Below are 20,846 nucleotides of genomic sequence, written 5' to 3'. Positions count from 1 at the left end.
ATATGTATATTGTTCAAAGTTTATTAGCTGAGTGAGAGAGAGGCAAAATTCCGCAATGTGGTTACCGAATTTCTGAGAAAAAAAGTAAGAGAAAGAATGATGCTATAGAGGAGAGAGGAGAGAGAAAAATAAATTTGGCACTCTTAGTGCCACAATTGCTACCCATTTTTTCCCTTCTTGTGATCAAAAAAAAAAACTGCCCATGACCAAAAAATGGAGGAGATTGCTGCCCATTTTTTTCCCCATGATTGAAAAAAGATTGCCCTTGACCGAAAATGGATGAGAGAGAAAAAGTAAAAGTGGCAATGGTATTGCCAAAATAGGAGACAGAAGAGGGAAAAAAAGATTGTAATGTGGCAATGGTGTTGCCAAAATAGGAGAAGATTAAAAAAAAAATGGTAATTCTTGCAATGGATTTGCCAAAATAGGGGAGAGGAGAGAGAGAAAAAAAAAAGATTGTAATTGTGGCAATGGTGTTGCCAAAATAGGAGAAAAAAAATGGTAATTCTGGATATTTTTGTCGAAATAGGAGAAAGGAAAAAAAAAAAAAAAGATTGTTATTGCATCAAAGGTGTTGCCAAAATAGAGAAGATAAAAAAAAAATGATAATTCTGGCAATGGTTTTGCTGAAATAGGAGAGAAGAAAGAGAGAAAAAAGATTGTAATTGTGGCAATAGTGTTGCCAAATAGAGAAGATAAAAAAAAAAAAAGGTAATTCTGGCAATGGTTTTGCCAAAATGGGAGAGAGGGGAGAAAAAAACATTGACCAGTTGAAGAGATTATAACCCTATACATATTTGTTAAAAACATTGACTTGTCAAATGAACTATAAGACTCTTGACAATTAAATGAAAGAAAAAAGTACTTCCATTTTGTGTTCTAACCATTAAATATCAATAAATAATTTTTTTAAAAAGGCATTGTACTCATGAGCCTAATAAGCCTCTCCTCCCTCCACCACCAAAAAAAGAAAAAAGAAAACCTTAATAAGCTTCCATTTAATACATAAATAATAAGACAAAATTGATTGTAACCTTAGGCTAGAACCTTACTCAATATCTTTTTATTTTACTTAATATCTTTTTATTGGGGTGAATTTTGACAAATCCACCATTAAATTACTTTTTTTTCTTATATCCTCCATGCTTGAAAATTGTTTAGAAAATTAAAGATCAATAGCTTGGTCATCAATAAATTGTTTAAATTGTAAATTTTTGTAGTTTAAAATTGCGCAGAAAATATAAGCTTATAGATCATATGGTAAATAATATTGGATTGACACAAGATTTGACATGTGTATTGCAAGCGTAAAAAACATGCAATTCAACGGTTAGATTTTCAAAATATTTAGTAATGTTTATTTTATTGAGTAAGGTTGTACCCTTATGCTACAACCAATTTTGTAGTTAAATTTTGTCCTAAATAAAAATATTACCATATTTCTATCAATTTATCCTCATAAGTCATAATTTTATTCTATAAAAGTAAGTATAAATGACTTGTCACCATATTTCTCAATTTTGCCTTAGATTATTCATTAAAATGTTTTTACACGATAATGCATGCTTCTTCTATTATTATGACTATTATTATTATTTTGAGAATGGGTCAATCTACAATACCTGTTTTTTGTGGAAGTAAGATACTCGGTCAAATTTTAACCATTAATTATAAATATTTTAATCTTGATTAGGGGTGTGCATGGGTCAAGTTGGGTCGGGGTAAGAGGTTTTTTCAATCCAACCCACCATAGTGGGTTAAAAAAAAATACAACCCAACCTAACCCAACCCATCATAAGGGTCCAACCCAACCCACGTGGATTGGGTTGGATAGTTTTTTTTTAATTACCATTATTAATATTAAATTGAGAATTAGAACAACATCACCATATATAAGAGCAAATTTATAATCAAATAATCTTGAGCATAACACTAAACCAACACAAACTATATGATGAGAACTTAGGGTTTGAGTTTTATTTAGGAAGATGGTTAAAAAAGTAAATAACAAAATTGTATAATATATTTTCAAAAATATTTTTAATTTAAATATATATTAATTATAAGTGGATTGGGTTGGGTTAGGCAGATTAATTTGTGAATCAAATGACCTAAACCCAACCTGACCCACTATAAAACAAATTTTATAACCCATTGCAACTCACCAACCTCTAAAAAACCGACCCAACCCAGTGGGTTGGGTTGGATCAGGTCAGTTTTAATGTGTTGGTGGGTTAGTTGCACACCCCTAACCTTGATTGTATATATTTAAGTTTGGTAGGCATATCGATATAACTGATATGGTAGATTTTTCTTTCTACCCTTCCCCTATTTTGTATCAAACAAATTTGCTTCTCTCTCATTGCCCCCGTTGTCATTGTCATCATATCCTAATGGTGCTACAACTAGGTTTAGGCCTAATCCCAACACACTTAGCATTCACATCCCATTTCTAAAAAAAAATATCATTTTACCATCTCAAAATCTACTTTATCATTTATACCATACCATTTTACAAAACACTCATTATCCCATATTCTATTTTATTATTCCACTCATATAAATAATTTATCCTGCTACCAAGCACAACCCACTGCCATTATTCCACCAAGCCAAACATAACCCACTGCCACCAAGCCAAACACAACCCAACCCACCACCACCTCCACCAACAAAACCCACTACAACCACTACCCACACCATTACAAAACCCTCATCCAACCCACTACCCACACCTCCACCAAATTACCCACCACCCACACCACCACCACTAACCCACCATGACACCAAACAAACCCAGCCACGGCACCAAGGAAAAAAACCCAGCCACCACCAAGCAAACCCACCACAACACTAGCCAGCAGCTACCGCCATAATCACAGTAGCCACCACCACGCTACCACCATGCCAACCACCAAAACCCATTAAAAACAACCACCAAACCCACTACCAACAACAACCACTAAAGTTACTCAAAAAAAAAAAAAAAAAAAAAACCACAAAAAATTAACCACCGCAAGAACCACCAAGAGAAACCCACGCCGACAACCTACAATGAAACCCACATCGACAACCACCAAGAAAAACCCACAAAAAAAACCATGACCGATCTCACCGTTGTCGATCTAGAAATCCATCAACCATGGCAGCAAAACCACCACGCTAGTAGACAGAGAAAAGGGAGACGAAGAGAAAATAGAGAAGAGAGAGGATGAGTAAAGAGAGAGAGAGAAGTGAGTCAGACCGAATAAAAATTAGTATTTTATATTTACAATTGTGCTAAAGTACCGTCGCAAACTTGTGATGGTATTGTAGCACAATTGTAAATTTTTTTTAAGATACAAGACCGGGTAATGCTCACTTTTGGGGCCTAGATGCTAAAATAACCCTACATCTTTGGGGCCTTTTATTTATTTATTTATTTTTTCATTGTCTTCTTTGGTGTTGCTCTTTCCTGCCTGCTTCCATAAAATTAGTTACCACTTAGTAGAGGTTTGACACCAATTTGTTGAGCAAAAGGGCCTTTCAAAAAAGCACGTCGTGATTGTGAAAACTATTATAAAATTGAAAATGATCTCACAAACAAATAATATGAACGAAGAAAACTAGATAAAAAGAGGTAAAACCACACACAAAAAGAAGAGCATAAAAAATTTGTGGTTAAACAATAGATCACGTTTACAGGTAACACACTTGTTAATATCCATTAATGACTATATAGAGAAATGTTATGTTCACACTTGTTATTGGTTGTAATGTGTGGTCAAAAAAGTAATTTAAGTTGTGAATTAAAATTAGAATCAATAACAACTTATCACTTATGATTAATTTGTTGTGAAAATATTGTTGACTTAACACTTCTTAAATATAAGAAATTTAAACCAAAAACAAAAGTAAACTAACAAAAAATAATGTGATATAAGATTTACAACAAACATGATGTAGTTATTAGTTACTGTCACAAATTACTATCCACTGAAATAATATAAAGATTAAAAAAAAAAAAAAAAGGAAACAAAAAAAGGATGATGTAAAGTCACTGGTCAATAATGTAAATATACAAGGAATTTAAACAAAAATGAAAACAAAGACAGAAAGAAAAACGTTTTTTTTTTTTTGAAATAGTTTTAATCTATGGCATCTGCTTCTGATAATAGCTCTTTATCATCAGACCAAGACATCAATCATTTTTTGGTGTAGGCGGGGATTGAACCTTTAATCTCTTATTCAACCATCAAAGATTTTACTAGTTGAGCTAACTGGAACCCACAAAGAAAAACAAAGTTGGTATTGCAGAATGTGATATTAAGGTAATAACAAATGTGTTATACCTTACCTAGGTTAACTATATTGAATATACAGTATAACTCCATTATCTAAGGACAAAGTTTGTAACCAATGACTATAACTCCACTCAATATCTTTTTATTGGATGTGAATTTTGACAAATTTATAATTGAATTGCATTTTTTTCTTATGTTCTTTATACTTGGTAAATTTCTAGAAAATCAAAGATCAATAACCATGTCATCAATTAAATGTTTAAATTTCAAATTTTTGTAGTTTAAAATTATGCACAAAAAAGTTTATGAATTGAATAATAAATAATATTCGATTAACAGGAAATTTGATATACAAGTTAAGAAAATAAAGAATATACAATTTAACGGTTAAATTTTCAAAATATATAGTAGGGTAAATTACATATTTAGTTCCTATCCTTTATAACATATTTCAATTTGGTCCACAACCTTTCAATTGTGTTAATTTGGTCCCAAACCTTTTAGTGTCGTGTCAATTTAGTCTCTGTTGTTATATCTTAAATGAAAATTGATGATATGTCAAACAGTCAAAATAAAATGTTAGTGTATTGTTACATTAATAAAAGCTAATTTTTTTATTTTGGCTATTAGAGGTATCATCAATTTTTATCCAAAAAAATAATAGTAATGACTAAATTGACACGATACTAAAAGGTTGGAGACCAAATTGACACAATTGAAAAATTATGGACTAAATTAAAATATAGTGCATAAGATAAGGACAAAATACTTAGTTTACCCTATATAGTAATATTAGTTTTTAAGTTAAATTTGTAATAATTAGCTACATTAAAGTTTTATTAATCAAATTACTTAAAGGTATTTTAGGTCGAATGATATTTCTTGATATTCTAATTAAAAATATCCAAAATTAGAATTCCTTTTTTTCCGTTCAAATTTATATAAAAAAAAAGGGCGTAATTTTAGTATGCCGGTTTCTCTTTAACTACTAAAGAAATCATCCAAATGATAGAATTATCTCAGATAAAAATTAAGAAAATATTGTAAGAATTTCATTGTGTCCGTTGAAGAACTTTTTATTTTTGGCATCACAGAGACACGAGCTCATGACAACTACCATGTAGTCAACCACCTGGTACAAAATATTCCAAGTCGACAATGCCACGGGCGCAAGGCTTTTTTTGTCCTAAGTTCATGAATATTGAACCATGGTTTTACTTTTGCCGTTTTTGCATTTCGAGAAGGCCCAGAATCAGAGCTATTGTCTGAATTCAATTCCCCCACCTCAAAATAAGGGAAGAATAATCAGGGCTATTCTTTCCTTTTTTATAAAACAAAGAATCAGTGCCATATATATATATATATATATATATATCGAAGGACATAGCTATTTTAGCCCAAACCAATTTACAGAAGAGCGTAGCAAGCTAGCAGCTCAAGCCTCAAATACCAGGTACTTAATACATTGTTTAATTTATACTTCAAAAGAGAAACGACCAAAAAAAGCCCAGTTGATAAATTTAGAATAATCGATTTTTTTTTTTTCATTATTTATTTATTGGGTTTTGTGTTTCTGGTTTCTCTTTAGTATGACATGCAATGGGTTTTGTTTGATTAGTATTTGTTTATTGTTATTATGAACTATCTTTTTTTGGTTGTAGATTAATGAGTGTTTTTTTTTTTTTTTTTTTTTGATGAATTATCTTTTTTTACAACCGAAGAATGAATGAACATTGTTTTACTTGCATGGCGTTGAATGCGAGTGCAATGTTGTTAATTTGCTTATTGGGAAGTTAAAGTTTTTTGGTAGAAATTTGAAGTTTCTGAATTTGGTTTGATTATGTTTATTGATTGGCAACTAGGAACCATATTGATTCCCAAGGGGTTGTTCTAGTGGTTCAAAGGTCTCCTGAGAAGCATTCTTCAAAATTCCCAAGTTGGTATCTTGGGGCTTCCTCCCATTCCTCCCTATAAGTACTTGTTGATTGTGTGGGACACAAGACTACACACCCGGGGAAATAGTCAAGATCTCGAAGGCCTCTAGACACCCACATTATCAAACCGTGCAAAAAAAAAAAAAAAAAAAAAAAGAAAAAAGGAACCTGATTTTTGGGTATTCATGCAAATTGGATGAACAGTGTTCTGTTGAGAGGCAGTTGATTTACAATTAACTTGTTATGATGTTATATTAAGTTCCAACTTATAATCTGTTTGGATACTGAGAAAATAGATATCTTTTAATGAAAAATAAAATAGATATTAATGAAAACAAATTTGGATGCTTTTATATTCTTTTGGTTGGTTAGTATGATACAAAAAGGCTTAACATATTTGAACTTAATAATTGTAAAAAAACTAAGTTCTGGTAGTGTACTCTATCCAGTTATAAAGGAGCATTATTATCTTTTTGTCTATGGGAATAATCACATCAATCTAACTGTCCTAATTCGTTTTAATAGCAAGTTATTTATTCAGTCACGATAAACCCAATGGTTATTGCATGTTTATGAATTTTTTTCATGCTCAGAGGTGTTTTATAAATGCTTGGAAGTTTTAATTTATCTTGAATTATCCCTTGTTGTGTTAACTTTTCTGCAAGTGATTCCTTTTTATTTTGTTAAGTGTTTTAACAATCAGGAAAAGGACTTTCTTTCTAATAAACTTGAGGATTTGGATCAATGTGCAGGGCTGATTTTGTACATTTAGAATAGCAATTGACCGAGTATTTTCTCAGAATGGATCAACAACTGTTACGTTTATGTCAGGTGGAAACCAAGAGTTTGATATGGGTTACAGGCATGATGTTTGCTGCGATTTTAGTGTTCCAGTATTTTGAACTTCCATATGGTAACGTTCTCTCATCTTTATTTTCTGCTGATAAGGTTTCGGTAGTGAGAAATGGTAGCATCTGGACTGGATATTCACCAAATAAATCTGAGATGATTAATAACATGACAGTTTCGATTGGTTCAAACACTGCATATGCTATTAATGAGAGAGCTAATAATACCGGAATCTTCAATGGAAGGGACAGAAACCCACAGGATGCTTCTGTACGAGATAGAAATGGAGGCACAAACCAATCTCTAAAATTTGATGAGGAAATCAATGCTGATAAGGAGTCTTCATCTGAATATTTGGTAGAGCCAAATAAAATTTCCATGGCTGATACTGTCAAGAATGTGGATGATGGATCTGCACCGGAGGAGGCTAGAGAACCTGAACAGAGTTCTTATGTCAAGAATGATACTACAAATAGTAACTTTTCAATGCATAAGATTGAAAAGGATGAAAACTCTTCCACATCAGAACATATTGAAAGTTCAGATGCTGGTTTTGCATCCCCTTCGCCTGCATTACCTCCTATGACTTCATCATATGCATCTTCTCAATCTGTTGTAGATATAGAAAGTACACCACCTGTTGTTGATTCCAACACGACTTTATTTGAGAAAGACAGAACAACGGCTCCCGATTTTAATGAAAACTCTGGGAATTTGAGAGGTGAACTCAATCCATTGGGTGATAATTCTTCCATTTTTTCCCTGAACAGAGTCACTGGGGTGAATAAAGAGCTTGAGATGCCAACCTCTTCAGTGGTTTCAATATCTGAGATGAACAATTTGTTGCTTCAGAATCGTGCTTCATACCATTCAATGGTATGTGTTAACTTCAGCTTTAGGTGGAGAGGATATTTTTGGCAATTAATATGTTTAAAAGAAAATGCTTTAGTCTTTTTCCTTAATGTTTCCGTTTTGTTTGTAGACGCCACAATGGCCTTCAGCAGTTGACCAAGAACTGCTACATGCAAAGTCACTGGTCGAGAATGCACCTATCATAAAGAATGATCCAAGTCTTTATGCCCCTCTTTATAGGAATGTTTCCATGTTCAAAAGGTGAGTAAGTCACATTTGTTGAATATATATATATATTTTCCTTATGGTGAATTTCTGTTTTAAGAACATGTCCTTGAGGTGTCATTACATGTGATATTTATTCAGCCAAAAAAAAAAAAAATTACATTTGATATTTTCTTCCCCAAAAGCTATGATTGTTTCTACTCTGACCAAGGTAACTTCCAAGTTCAAGTAGAAAATATCAGAGCTCTTCCTGCCTCCAAATTCCCTGTTCTCTTCCCTTCTTCCTCGCAAAGCAATCACACTGATAAAGCATTTGTTAGTTGTTTATTTTGAGCTGTCTGAGCCGTGGGTAGGACTGCTAGAAAGAAACTGCCATTTTATGTGTTCATGTATGTCAAATTCTTCCTTGTTCTCTTCCACTCCCCAACCTCCCAAAAGAAAAGCCTCTAATTTATTTATATTTTGGCTTATCTATATTTTAATGTTAGACCTACCTCAATTCCACCCAATGATTACCAGCTAAGTAAAAGGCCTTTGGGCTATGTTTTCCTAATTCCAAATAGGAAGAACATTCTTGTTTTCATGTTATCTAATTGTGAAATATGCAAATACTTGTTGCTTTTTTCATCATTCATAATTTCATTTTTCTTTCAAAGATGCACAACTTTTGTAGCTACAATCTACCTTGCAAACAAATTAGTAACTGTTGGTCAAGTACTTCACATCTTTGGCTGATTTATATCATCCAAATTTGCAGGAGCTATGAATTAATGGAAGACACTCTTAAAGTATATATTTACAGGGAAGGAAAAAAACCTGTATTACACCAGCCACGACTCACTGGAATATACGCATCTGAGGGATGGTTCATGAAGCTGCTGGAGGCTAACAAAAATTTCATTACTAAAGACCCTAGAAAAGCCCATCTGTTTTACTTACCCTTCAGCTCTCTAATGTTGGAGGAAACCTTGTATATAGCTAATTCACACAGCTTTGATAACCTTATACAGTATTTGAAGAACTATTTGGACCTGATTGAAGCAAAATATCCTTTCTGGAACAGAACTGGGGGAGCTGATCATTTTCTTGTTGCTTGCCATGACTGGGTATGATTTTCAAGCTTCTTTTCAAATTATGTTTTGTAAATACTTGAGAGCATTTAGGACTCCACGGGAACTGATCTGGTTCCATTTTGCTTTACATAACATTTAAAATGAGTTTTTGCCAAAGAACTCTGACTTAGATTGCATTTTATTTTCCCATAAAGTGGGTTCAGTTTGAGGTTTTGGGTTCAACCCCATCAAGCGTGTGTGTAAATAACAAATTATTTATATGTGAATTTATTTTTCTAAAATAATGTTAACCTTAATTTTTTTTTTCTTTTCTGTATTGGAACGAATGACCTTAAAATTCATTTGTTCTTTACATAGAAGGCATCATATCCATGGCATTAAATAGTATTCTCTCTATTCTAAAATGTGTGGCTCAATTGCCAAATTCTTTAAACAATTGCATGATGTCATTTCTATTTGGCAATGAAACCTTGAATTTTGGATCATCACAAATTACATTATACTGTTTTAATAAAGTGTCACTTCTTCAGGCCCCAACAGAAACAAATCAACTTATGGCTAAGTGCCTAAGAGCTCTCTGCAATGCTGATGTCAAAGAAGGTTTTGTTTTAGGCAAGGATGTGTCTCTTCCTGAAACATATGTGCATTTGGTTAAAAATCCACTCAGGGATATTGGAGGCAAACCTGCTTCCCAGAGGTCAATTCTTGCTTTCTTTGCAGGAAAAATGCATGGCTATTTACGGCCAATTCTGTTACAGCACTGGGAAAATAAAGATCCTGACATGAAAATCTTTGGTCGAATGCCTAAGTCCAAGGGAAATAAGAATTATATCCGTCACATGAAGAACAGCAAGTATTGTATATGTGCAAAGGGTTATGAAGTCAACAGCCCACGCATAGTGGAAGCCATATTTTATGAATGCGTCCCAGTGATTATATCTGACAATTTTGTGCCACCGTTTTTTGAAGTTTTGAATTGGGAATCCTTTGCTGTTTTTGTCTTGGAGGAGGATATTCCAAATTTGAAGAGTATGCTCCTTTCAATCCCAGAGAAGAGGTATCTCCAGATGCAGATGAGGGTCAAGAAGGTACAAAAGCATTTTCTTTGGCATGCTAAGCCTGAGAAGTATGATATCTTTCATATGATTCTACACTCAGTTTGGTACAATAGGTTTCATCAATTAAGCCCCAGATGACACAGACACATTGCAGACCTTGTGTTTCTGGAGTTAAATTGAAAGAGTCCCTAGTGAGCAAGTGGAATAAGAAGCAAATGAAAATAGGCAGGAGGACACTCAGTATTAGGTACAAGAACAGAACAAATTCTTTTGATGTATATATTTTTATACAGAAGGAAGTTATTTTGCTGAGCTTATATACCTTTCTCTTTATCTTACTCTGCTCTCAAAGTCAACTGCTAGTGTTTTCTAAATTCTTTCTTTTAAAATTAGTTGACCTCTCTGTTGGTAGTGTTTATTTACACACAAACAGTTTTACACACACCTTGTCTTTTTTTTTTTTTTTTTTTTTTTTTTTTTTTTTTTTTTTTTTTTTTTTTTTTTTTTTATGTTAACAGCTCTTCTTTTGGTTGATGTATTTCAATATTGTGTTTCTTAGTTTTCCATCACGAGTTCCTTCTCTTCCTCTTATAAGTTTGTTTTGATTTTAGATTGGATTAATATTAGTATCCAAATCCAATCATATTTTAATTAAAAAATATATATATTTTTAGCTAAAATTTATCCGAAAATTCGTTGCCCTCTTCCTTTTTGGTTCAATCGTGGACCTCATCTCTGAACTAAATGAGCTACTTTTAGTATCAGAAGTTAATAGTGTTTTTTTTTTTTTTTTCTTGAAATTGGTATACAAGAATTTAAGTTATTTATTTATTTTATATGTTAATTGAAAATTGAAACAAGTGATTGATAAAAGGGAAATGCTAACGGATGTTGTTAGGACAATGATTAACAATCCATTTAATTAAATAAATTTTTTATGAAAAAAGAAAAAAAAAGCAATTAATGTTTTGACAACTTTTTTTATTTTTCATAAATGTGTTGTCGAAACTTTCCTAAAATATATTATTAATCATTGTCTTAATGACACCTATTAACATAACTCTTGATAAAAAATTGAGTCATGTGCGTAAGTTTATAGGAAGTCTTTGGAATTTGGGTTACTTCAAGAGTTGGAGAATGGTGACCTTTATATTTCAGTCTCAGTTGCTATATTGTTCGCGATGTCTAAAGGTAACTACTGTTCTCACACTTCATCATAGATCTTTTTTTGTGCTATCTTTTGCTTGATTTACATCATTTTCTGGGTTCTTTAGTCAACCAAGGTAAAGCACCTTTTTAAATTTTACATTTTTACTAATAAAATTGCAATATCCGTGAGATTTTGAGTTTAGAAATTTCTTGTTCGTATTTTTAGAATCATTGTAATAACTTTATATACATTCGAGAAAATAATTATATAGTTGAAGAGGTTTGAGACTAATTAATGAACACCCTTTGATTATCAAAAATCCAAAAGAAAAAAAAAAAAGCCAAAAGAAAAAAAAAGAGGGGGCAAATTACAACATACACATTTATGGTTTGGTTGAAATTTAAGTTACCTATCTGTAATTTAAAATTTGATATTTTATCCACATGAAATTAATTCAATTAGATTTTATAACCCATCTCTATTAAAAATAGAGTTAAATATATAATTTTACCTAATTTTTATATCTCTTTTTTCTAAAAGCACAAAAACCATAAAAATACAAGTGTAAAGAAGATAAAAGCTATCCATTAAAATACTTGCATCATAAAAATTCAAAGCATAGTAGGGAACTTAAATTTATTTCAGCCACATTTGACCTTGTTTTGTTTCGTTTGTTGGGCAAAGAAACCGTTTAGGATTTGACAGGGAGAGTACTAACGATGTTGAACACATGTTCCGACCACCGTTCATGTGAAAGTCAGTGAAAACAAATTTTTACTCTTATTATTATTATTTTTTTACTTACATACGTAAAAGAAAATTAAACAAGGTCTAGACATGGATAGTAACATGACCGATTTAGCCTTTACCCATCGACTTATGCGAGCATTACTACGAGGAGAAAACAGTCTCTCTACGACCAACTCACTCACGCTAAAAGTGCCGATCACCAGCTACGAGGGACAACATAGGCAGAACCTCTGATTTGATTCATTCATCCGTTGCCAAAAAAAAAAAAAAAAACCTAACAAAGCAGTTAAACAAACTTCAACTAGCAAATCTAACACTTACGTAATATTGTACGTGAAAAGTCTGTGTCTTTATTTTATTTTTTTTGCTTTGTAAATAAATATGCATTTATTTTTAATTATTTTTAATTTAATTATTTTATACACAGATACGTTGAGATTGTTACAGGGAGTGACTCACTAGTGAGGCTGATGATAAGAAGATAAAAAAAGGGGGTAATCAGATCAATAGCAAAGTGTGTCAATGGCTTCAGAGAACAAAAGCACAGTGGTGAAAGTGAGGCCAGGAAATCAAGATGGTTCTTCAAAGGGAAAGCTTATTGATTTAAAGCAGAAATCTGTGAGCTCAAGCAAGCAGCCTGTTGATTCAAAGCTGAAATCTGCCACTGCCGTCGCAAAAACTGAGGTACCCATCTGGAATTAAAGTTCATTGCTTTTTTTATTTGTATAATTGTATTAATTCTTTTGAGCTTTAAAATGGTGTTTTTATTGATTGGTTTCTCAGTTGGGTGATTTGGGTATGTGGGATTGATGAATTGCTTTGCTGTGTATTGATTTTTGAGTTTGGTATGTGGGTTTTGAATCTGTAGTAGATGAGGTGATTTGGATTCTGAAGTTTGCGGATTGGGTTCAAGAAATTGTGATGAATTGGTCAATATGGATGTGGTTTTTGTAAATAAATTTGTACAATTTGCAATGAAAAAAAATGGGTTTGAATTGAACTGCAGAACTGGTTGGTGGAGTAGTATTATTGTGTCTTTTATTGGATTCTGGTCCCTTTTATATTAAATCCTCCTCTTTTCTCTATCAACAATTATCTTGATTTCATATAGGATATTTTTTCTGAACTGTGAAGGTAAAATCAAAACCAACACCAGGATCCTCAAAACCAACATCAGGATCCTCAAAACCAGCATCAGGATCCTCAAAAACAACATCAGTATCCTCCAAAAAGACAACAACAACAACAACAACAACAACAAAGAAGACAGCTACCAGAGTGAGAGAGAAGAAAGTGTATACTTTGCCTGGCCAGAAATCTGATCCTCCTGAAGAGGTTGTGTATCCATGATAACTAATCTATTTTCTTTTCTTTTCTTGAAAAATGCTTACGTTTATTTTATTCCACTTAGACCTTGTTTTTGCTGCTTTTTGTTCGCAGAGGGAACCCCTGAGAATTTTCTATGAATCATTGTCAAAACAGATCCCAACGAGTGAAATGGCAGAGTTTTGGTGAGCTTTCCTTCTATTCTTACAGCCTTTCTCCCTTTGTAAAGTATAATGGAGAATTTATGAAGCAAAATGTTTTAGAGCCTGTTCTTCTGAAAAATTTGAAACTTGCTTTATTATGAGTATTGTTATTATTTTCATTGTTTGGTGCTTAGACCATTGGAGGTCATATTATGAGGTTTGGTAGTGTTTCAATCATTGAGATACTATTAATCATGTTACTTAGAATTTTTAAGCAATTTCTTAAGTATAAATGAAAACAATGGTTACTAGTTAGAAATTTAGAAGGAGATTCTTTTGCTCCATTGCCCAGTTGGACATGAGTTATGATCTTTGGTGTTTTTGACCTTTGGGTTGCATTGGCTGATGCTGCCTGAGGTGACAGACATATTCTCTTGTTGGTTAAGGGTGCATAGAAAGCATCATAATAGTACAATGCGGGCTGCAACTTCTCATTGTATTATGTGGTTAATTTGGAGGGAGCAAAACATCATCATATTCAATGGAGTGGAGAGAGCTGTATTGGAACTTAAGTCTATTTTTGTGCACTCTTTATTAGATATGAAGTGTAGAAAGACAAAGATAAGATAAATTTCATTTATGATAGCTAGAGAGAGAGAGAGAAAAAAAACTCTCTCTCAAATGCACACCCCACACAAAACTACTTCCTTAATGTCTACTGTTATTTTTGTGGCTGAAATTTCTTTCAATTTTCTCATCATATACATGTAACTTCTCAAAGAAGTATTCAATGGTGGGAAGACATAATGAGGGTACGAAAACAGAAAACTAAGATGGAAAATATGTTGATGAGTCTTTGGACTTTGCTTCATGTTGGGGCAAGAGAATAGGCTGAAGCATGGTGGTGTTGGTCTTTTATAGATGGGTGATGTAAGTAACTAAGGGAGAAGTCTCTTTCTATTGCCTGATTAAGAAGTCAAATGTTAGTTCTCTCTGCTGGTTATTCTCTGGGTTCTATTTTCAAATTTTTGTAGTAATTACTTTTTGGACTGTCTGTGAGAGTTGAAGTTGGAGGACTGGAAATGGGAGGTGCATTGATGCTTGGACATGATTTTAATGTGCTGAAACTTTTATGGGAGAAAAAAAGATGGTGAAAAAATGATTTCTGATTAATGTTTTGTAGCCTGTATTGGGGCCTCTGAAGGTAGCTGGGAGAGCAAATTTGATTAATATCCCCTTCAAAAGGGTTATGTTTAGGTAATTAAGATATCTGGACTTCACACTTGATGATGGGATCCAATTCTCTGATGCTGCTCCAAATGAGCTTCTTGGGCCTTCGTTGGGTCATAGAATTGATTTCTTTTGCAGATTACAGTTATCTGCAGTCATTGGTACAGTAAATGTGCTGTTTCACATTTTCCACCCTAGTTTCTGGCAGGATGCTCCAGAACTTAAGGGTTGATAGAATTGATCATAATACATTTTTTTTGAGTTTTTTCTATCATTTACCTGGCTTAGCAATGGTTTTATGTGTTAGTAATTGAAAATAGCGTTAAAAGCTTGTGGGACTGGGAGGACATGAGCATGTCTTTGGTATAACAGTCAAGAGACACTGTTGACGTGGCTTGAATCATGGAGGTGCACCAAATGTACACAGATGCAAACTAAAGTACATTTGGTGCATCTCCATGATTCAAACCACGTCAACAGTGTCTCTTGACTGTCATACCAAAGACATGCTCATGTCTTCCCAGTCCCACAAGCTTTTAACACTATTTTCAATTACTAACACATAAAACCATTGCTAAGCCAGCCAGTGGTCGAGGTTTCGAGGTGAGTGGGTATTATCTTTCTCTATCCCCTTCTACTGTCGTTTCTTTCCCATGGAAAATGATGTGGCAATCGAAGGTTCCTTCTCGGGTAGTTTTTTTCTTTTGGGCTGCTACTTTAGGCAAGATTCTAACTATGGATAATCTTTGGAAGAGGCATTTTGTTGTTCTTGAGTGGTGTTATATGTGCAAAAGGTGCGGAGAATTTGTAGATCATCTTTTCCTTCATTGTCCTATAGCATATGAGATGTGGATTATGGTCTTTTGCTTGTTTGGTATTTGTTGGGTGATGCTACAAAGGGTAGTGGATTTGTTGGATTCTTGGTCGGGAATGGAATACTAGAAGTTTTGAGGGATGTGAACGGTCTATTCTTGAGTTTAAGTCTTTTTTCTTTTTTACTCTTCTAGAATGGTGTTTAGTTTTACCATATTTTTCTTGTCTTTCCCTTCCTGTTTTGCTTGATCATTGTAATTTGGTTTCTTGATGTTTTTGCTTCTTTAGTACATTTCCTATGTATTGGACTGTGTTTTTTTTAATAAAATTTTTATGTTACTTATCAAAAAAAAGAAAGTTTGCATCACATTAAATTATACTCCTTATATGCCAGGTTATGGACCCATGACCTTAACCTTCACCCTTTCTTATGGGGGAGGAGGTGCCTTTTGAGCTAGAGCTCATTGGCAAGTAAAAAAAAAAAAAAAAAAAAAACAGTCTAAAATCTAAAAAACTTCAAATATCTAATAAAATAAAAAAGGAGAAGGAAACAAATTCCCTGATCACCCTCATCCAATCAAAAAGAGATTAGAAATAATGGTTTTGATTTAGCAAAGGGACTTTAGTTCCATCGCAAGTATCTAGCATTTCTCTCCCTCCAAATTCTCTGGTTTAAGTAAGGGTATAAAACTCCACACATATGAAATTGTCTCTCCAACTCAACTACCGCTCCCTTACCAAATTAGGCATAACCCAAGAAATCTCAAATGAAGAGAAAACTAATGACCACAATTCCCTTGCAATAACATAATGTAGGTGAAGGTGATTAACTCTCTCTCATTGTACATACAATTTAACATTGATTTCTTGCGCTTCATTAGGTTATCTACTATTAGATTTTTACCTTTTGCTACTCTCCAAAAGAAAAAGGTCACCTTTGCCAGCACCATTGCCGTTTTAAATGGCTTGTCATAAAATTTGCCACTGTCTCCTTGCAAAAAGTTTGATAACGAAACCACACATCAAAATTCTGATTTCTAGACATTGTTCAACCCATTTGTGACGACTTGGGGATGCACTGGCCACATATACGATATACTCCAAAAAATTAGTTACAATTAGGGCTCTCCATAATAGCTTAAATAGCCTAGATCAACCTAGCACATGCTTAATATGGAACTCAATCAACGTTTGATGTGGGACTTAGCACATGCCTATGCAATGCTTTAATAGTCCAAATTTTCACACAAATTCACACAATTTGGACTCAATCAAACGCTTGATGTGGGACTTAGCACATGCTCAATGTAAGATTTAGTACATGCCTATGCAATGCTTTTATATAGTCCAATTTTTCACACAAATTCACACAATTTGGGATCAATTTATCTATATAAAGGAGTTGGTTCAATTTTGGTCTCTTAAATATGTGGTTGGTTTGATTTTGGCCCCTAAAAAAATGTGATGCCTCAATATCTTGTTAGTCACATAATAAACAGAAAAAACGGAGGGACCGAATTGTTCCCTTTTTTAAATTTTAGTGACCAAAACTGAACTTTTTAAATTTGAGGGACCAAAATGGAACCTACACCAAATTTTAGGACCAAAAGTATAATTTATCCTTATTTAATAAATTTCAAAACATATACCAGCCAATTCTAAAGTGCTTCCATAAACTTACACCATATGTATCCTTAACCTCTGCAGGGCATCAATGAACCCAAGGATTTTGCTACCCTGCCTCAAAGAAGATCCCTAACTGTAGCATATTGCCAAAGCCAATTCCTTAAAAGAGCTTGGTTGAAAAGCTTTTTAATACCTGAGCCTCTACATTGTATTGGGGACCAAACTGTAGCCCAAATCACCAAGTGGTGCTTAACTTCATTCCCTATCCCTCCCCATAAACAATCCTTTTGCAATTTCTCAAAATCTCTTGGCAACTAGTATGGGAAAAGCTTATATAAAGTAAGTAGGTAAGTTAGATACAGTGCTTTTGATTAAGGTGACTCTTCATCCTTCTAATAAATATATTCCCTCCCATCTTTCTGACCTCCTTTCCAATTCTTTCCACAATAACATATACCCATAAAAAGGCCTTAGGACTTGCATCAGCAGTCATCACTGGTATGAAGGTGCTAGGGGTATTAGACTCCTAAGAACTCTAGATGATGGATGTGAAACATTTAATTCACCCATTTCAAAATGGATGGATTGGAATTTAGGAACTCAATGGTAGAGTTACCCTAAGAACTCTAGAGGATCCTAATCCTTACTAGTCTCTCCTCTTAGTGCTCTCTTTCTCTCTCTTGCACACGCACGCTCGCACACACTCACACATCCCCACTGGCTCTCACTTCACAAATCAGGTACTCTCTACCTCCCTTCCTCACTCCCCCTCCCCCCCCCCCCCCCCCCCCCAAAAAAAAAAAAAAAAAAAACTCTCTTATCTCTCACCTTAGAAATTCTCTCTCTTTATGGCTTTATGATTTTTTGGTATGGTTTGTGATTTTTTTACAATAGACAATGATGCGTTTATATAAGTCATCTACTACATTGCACTTAGACTTGCGCTGTTCAATTATGATTTGTTTGTGTTGTCTCCTCATAAACAAGGAAACATGATACATCAAGAAGATGCTTTTCGATCCTTCTTGAATTGAAGCTATGTTTTTATTTCTACTTTTCTAAAATTCATTTTGAGCCAAACTTGTTTTCTGGCTTAGAAAACAGAAATTTGGTTTTGAAACCTGAAAACTAATTGAAAAAAGAAAAGGTTACAAAAAATGGCCTAAGATTCAAGTATATGGTTGCTTTTATATTTCACATTAACTTTATCATATAAGCAGTATTTTCCCCATTTGTTCAAACTATAATGGCTAAGTTTCTAGTTTTCAGTTGTAGGAGTCAGTGTTCCAGTAACTTTTCTAATACAATGAGCTGAAAGTTTTTAACTAATGGTTGTAAACTCCAGAAATGTTGCAAATATTGCAAAACGATTTATTTATTTATTTATTAATCCTTGGCACCTTAAGTTCTGGATTCCATCTTCATGTAGGCAATTTGCAGTCTGCAATTAAGTCATTAATCTAAAGTTTTATTATGTAAATTGTAGTCAGTAAAGGGAAAATTATTGTTTCACCTCATTTGGCTGTACACTTTCATATTTCTGCTCAGCATTGTCTACAAATTCAGTGCTCCAACTCCCATGACCTGACTGGTTGGCAAACAGTAGCTGAACTTTTGTGATATTAGGTGGACTAGGATTCGAAAATCCAAACCAACTTAAGACTTCATTTCTGACAAGGCGCTCAGCAACTCAAGCTTTGATCTGATGTACATTATTATAACCTATCTGCATTATACCGGTGTAAATATTAAAAATTCAACTATAACTAGGAATCTAAAGATAGGTAGTCTCCTTCAACAGTTTTAGAGTTTTTTCCAAGGGTTTTTGGAAGTTGTTACAGGCCCCTTGCATTCTAAATCATGTTTTAAAATATATTTGATATTTGGATACCACAATAATGGTAATCATTGTGCACCAGTTTATACAATTTGGTTGTTCTGAAGTAGTTTGAACTAATCAAGCTGAGCAAGCCGTTAAACTTTTTTCTTGTGTTGAGGTTGGCCTTCACCATGACCCAAGAGCACCTCAGCTACAGTCCTCATTTAAATTAGTTCAGATCCTCCACATTCCTTCTCTAGTATTGTGATCCAATGGTTCCAGAGTGTACACATAAGAGAATGTAGAAGATGCACCAAATACCCCACATTTTCTACTAAACTTTTACAACTAGTTAAAATGTAGCATCCATTGATAAATCATCTCAGACCCTATGGTTTAAACCATAGGTTCTGAGACTAAAGAGTGCATTGACTCGCTTTCTGTGGTTAACTTTCAGCCTAGCTGGGCTATTGCCAACATTGTTAGTAATGTCCTCAATTCTAGTGTGTCTTTCCTTTCATGCTCTTTTGTTTGGGTTCGGAGAGCTGGTAATTTTGCTGCCCATGTAGCTGCAAAGATTGCTCTGAATTCCAATGTGTCTTTTATGTTTTAATAAGGATAGTCTGCCACCGGTTTTAGCCGATGCTTGTAAGGCAGACTTCCCCCCTTGTGTCCCTCATTTAAGTTAATGACATTGAAGATTATCAAAAAAAAAAAAAAAAATGAAATCTGGGAACTACAGGTTAAAATAATGGAACTAAAGTGCAGAGTTGGTTTCTCAGAGCTTTCTTTACTTTATTAAGTTACTGTCATGTTTAAACTCCATTATATTTCACAACACAACAAATTAGAATTCTCAGTTCTCTACGATGCCTTGGGGGCAAATTTTTTTCAGGAACAACTATTACATATATGGATACCATTCTTCCCAAATACATGCAAGACCTAATGGCCATGTTACAAGCTCACTTCTAATAGCATTCACACTTTCCTTTGAGATCAATATTCTGATTTAATTTGTTCAAACTGAAATAAACATGGGGATGAGTTTCTTAATGATTTTGAAAGAGTTACTTGACTTGGCAATCATCACGCATTGTTGATGTGTGTATCCACTATCAAGTTGTTTTATTGCTGAATATGCCATATTTACCATTATTTTCCTGTGTAAAATAATTAGTGCTGAGTGATTGGGAAATAATTAACATAATTCAACTTGCAGGATGATGGAGCATGGCTTGTTACCCCTTGAAAAAGCTAAAAAAGCATATGAGAAGAAGCAGAGAAGGCAAAAGGAACTTCGAATGGGAACTCCTATTAAATCTGTAAAACCTCCAAGTAAACCTGAAAGTTCACAGAGGCAGCAGCAGGCATCAAAGAATGGCAATTTAAAAGCCAAGAAAAAAATCCTTAACGAGAGTGATGATGACGACGACTTCATTCTAAGTGCCAAGAGAAGGAAATTGTAAGAAAAAAGCCCCTTCACTGTCTTTAGCAGTGTAACTCTAGATATTGCTTCATTAGATTCCTTTACATTTAACTGCAAAAAGACTAGTGTTGTGAAACAACATAACAAATAATAGACATTCTTTATATATTTTTTTCAATTTATGGGAATAATGAGCAGAGATGAATTACTGAATTCAAGTCCATATGGTGTTTTTCTACTTGATGTTCCAAATTTAGTTCCTTCATCACAACTCTTAACTAACTCT

The 20,846-nt window shown here is 33.6% G+C and overlaps 2 protein-coding genes across 3 annotated transcripts; both read left to right on the top strand.

The window, feature by feature from the left end:
* The first annotated feature begins 5,647 nt into the window (after positions 1–5,647).
* On the top strand, positions 5,648–10,564 carry LOC115972161 (probable glycosyltransferase At5g03795). The gene is made up of 5 exons (XM_031092340.1): positions 5,648–5,736; positions 6,970–7,942; positions 8,049–8,179; positions 8,901–9,249; positions 9,747–10,564. The coding sequence occupies exons 2-5, from the start codon at positions 7,019–7,021 to the stop codon at positions 10,410–10,412; spliced, it is 2,070 nt and encodes a 689-aa protein (XP_030948200.1). The 5' UTR covers positions 5,648–5,736; positions 6,970–7,018; the 3' UTR covers positions 10,413–10,564.
* A 1,825-nt stretch (positions 10,565–12,389) lies between these two features.
* On the top strand, positions 12,390–20,783 carry LOC115972406 (uncharacterized protein DDB_G0290587). Of its 2 annotated transcripts, none has more exons than XM_031092688.1 (5): positions 12,390–12,503; positions 12,622–12,858; positions 13,309–13,509; positions 13,615–13,685; positions 20,354–20,783. In XM_031092688.1, exons 2-5 carry the CDS (start codon positions 12,697–12,699, stop codon positions 20,598–20,600), a joined length of 681 nt encoding a protein of 226 aa, XP_030948548.1. In that variant the 5' UTR covers positions 12,390–12,503; positions 12,622–12,696; the 3' UTR covers positions 20,601–20,783. The 2 variants fall into 2 exon arrangements, with proteins under 2 accessions (XP_030948548.1, XP_030948547.1); XM_031092687.1 differs by having other exon boundaries at positions 12,391–12,503; positions 12,602–12,858.
* The last annotated feature ends 63 nt before the right edge of the window (positions 20,784–20,846 follow it).

Source organism: Quercus lobata, chromosome 12 (genome assembly GCF_001633185.2).
Source record: "Quercus lobata isolate SW786 chromosome 12, ValleyOak3.0 Primary Assembly, whole genome shotgun sequence".
NCBI classification, from domain to species: domain Eukaryota; kingdom Viridiplantae; phylum Streptophyta; class Magnoliopsida; order Fagales; family Fagaceae; genus Quercus; species Quercus lobata.
Note: the sequence above shows the minus strand (reverse complement) of the source record. Positions and strands in the feature narration are given on the sequence as shown.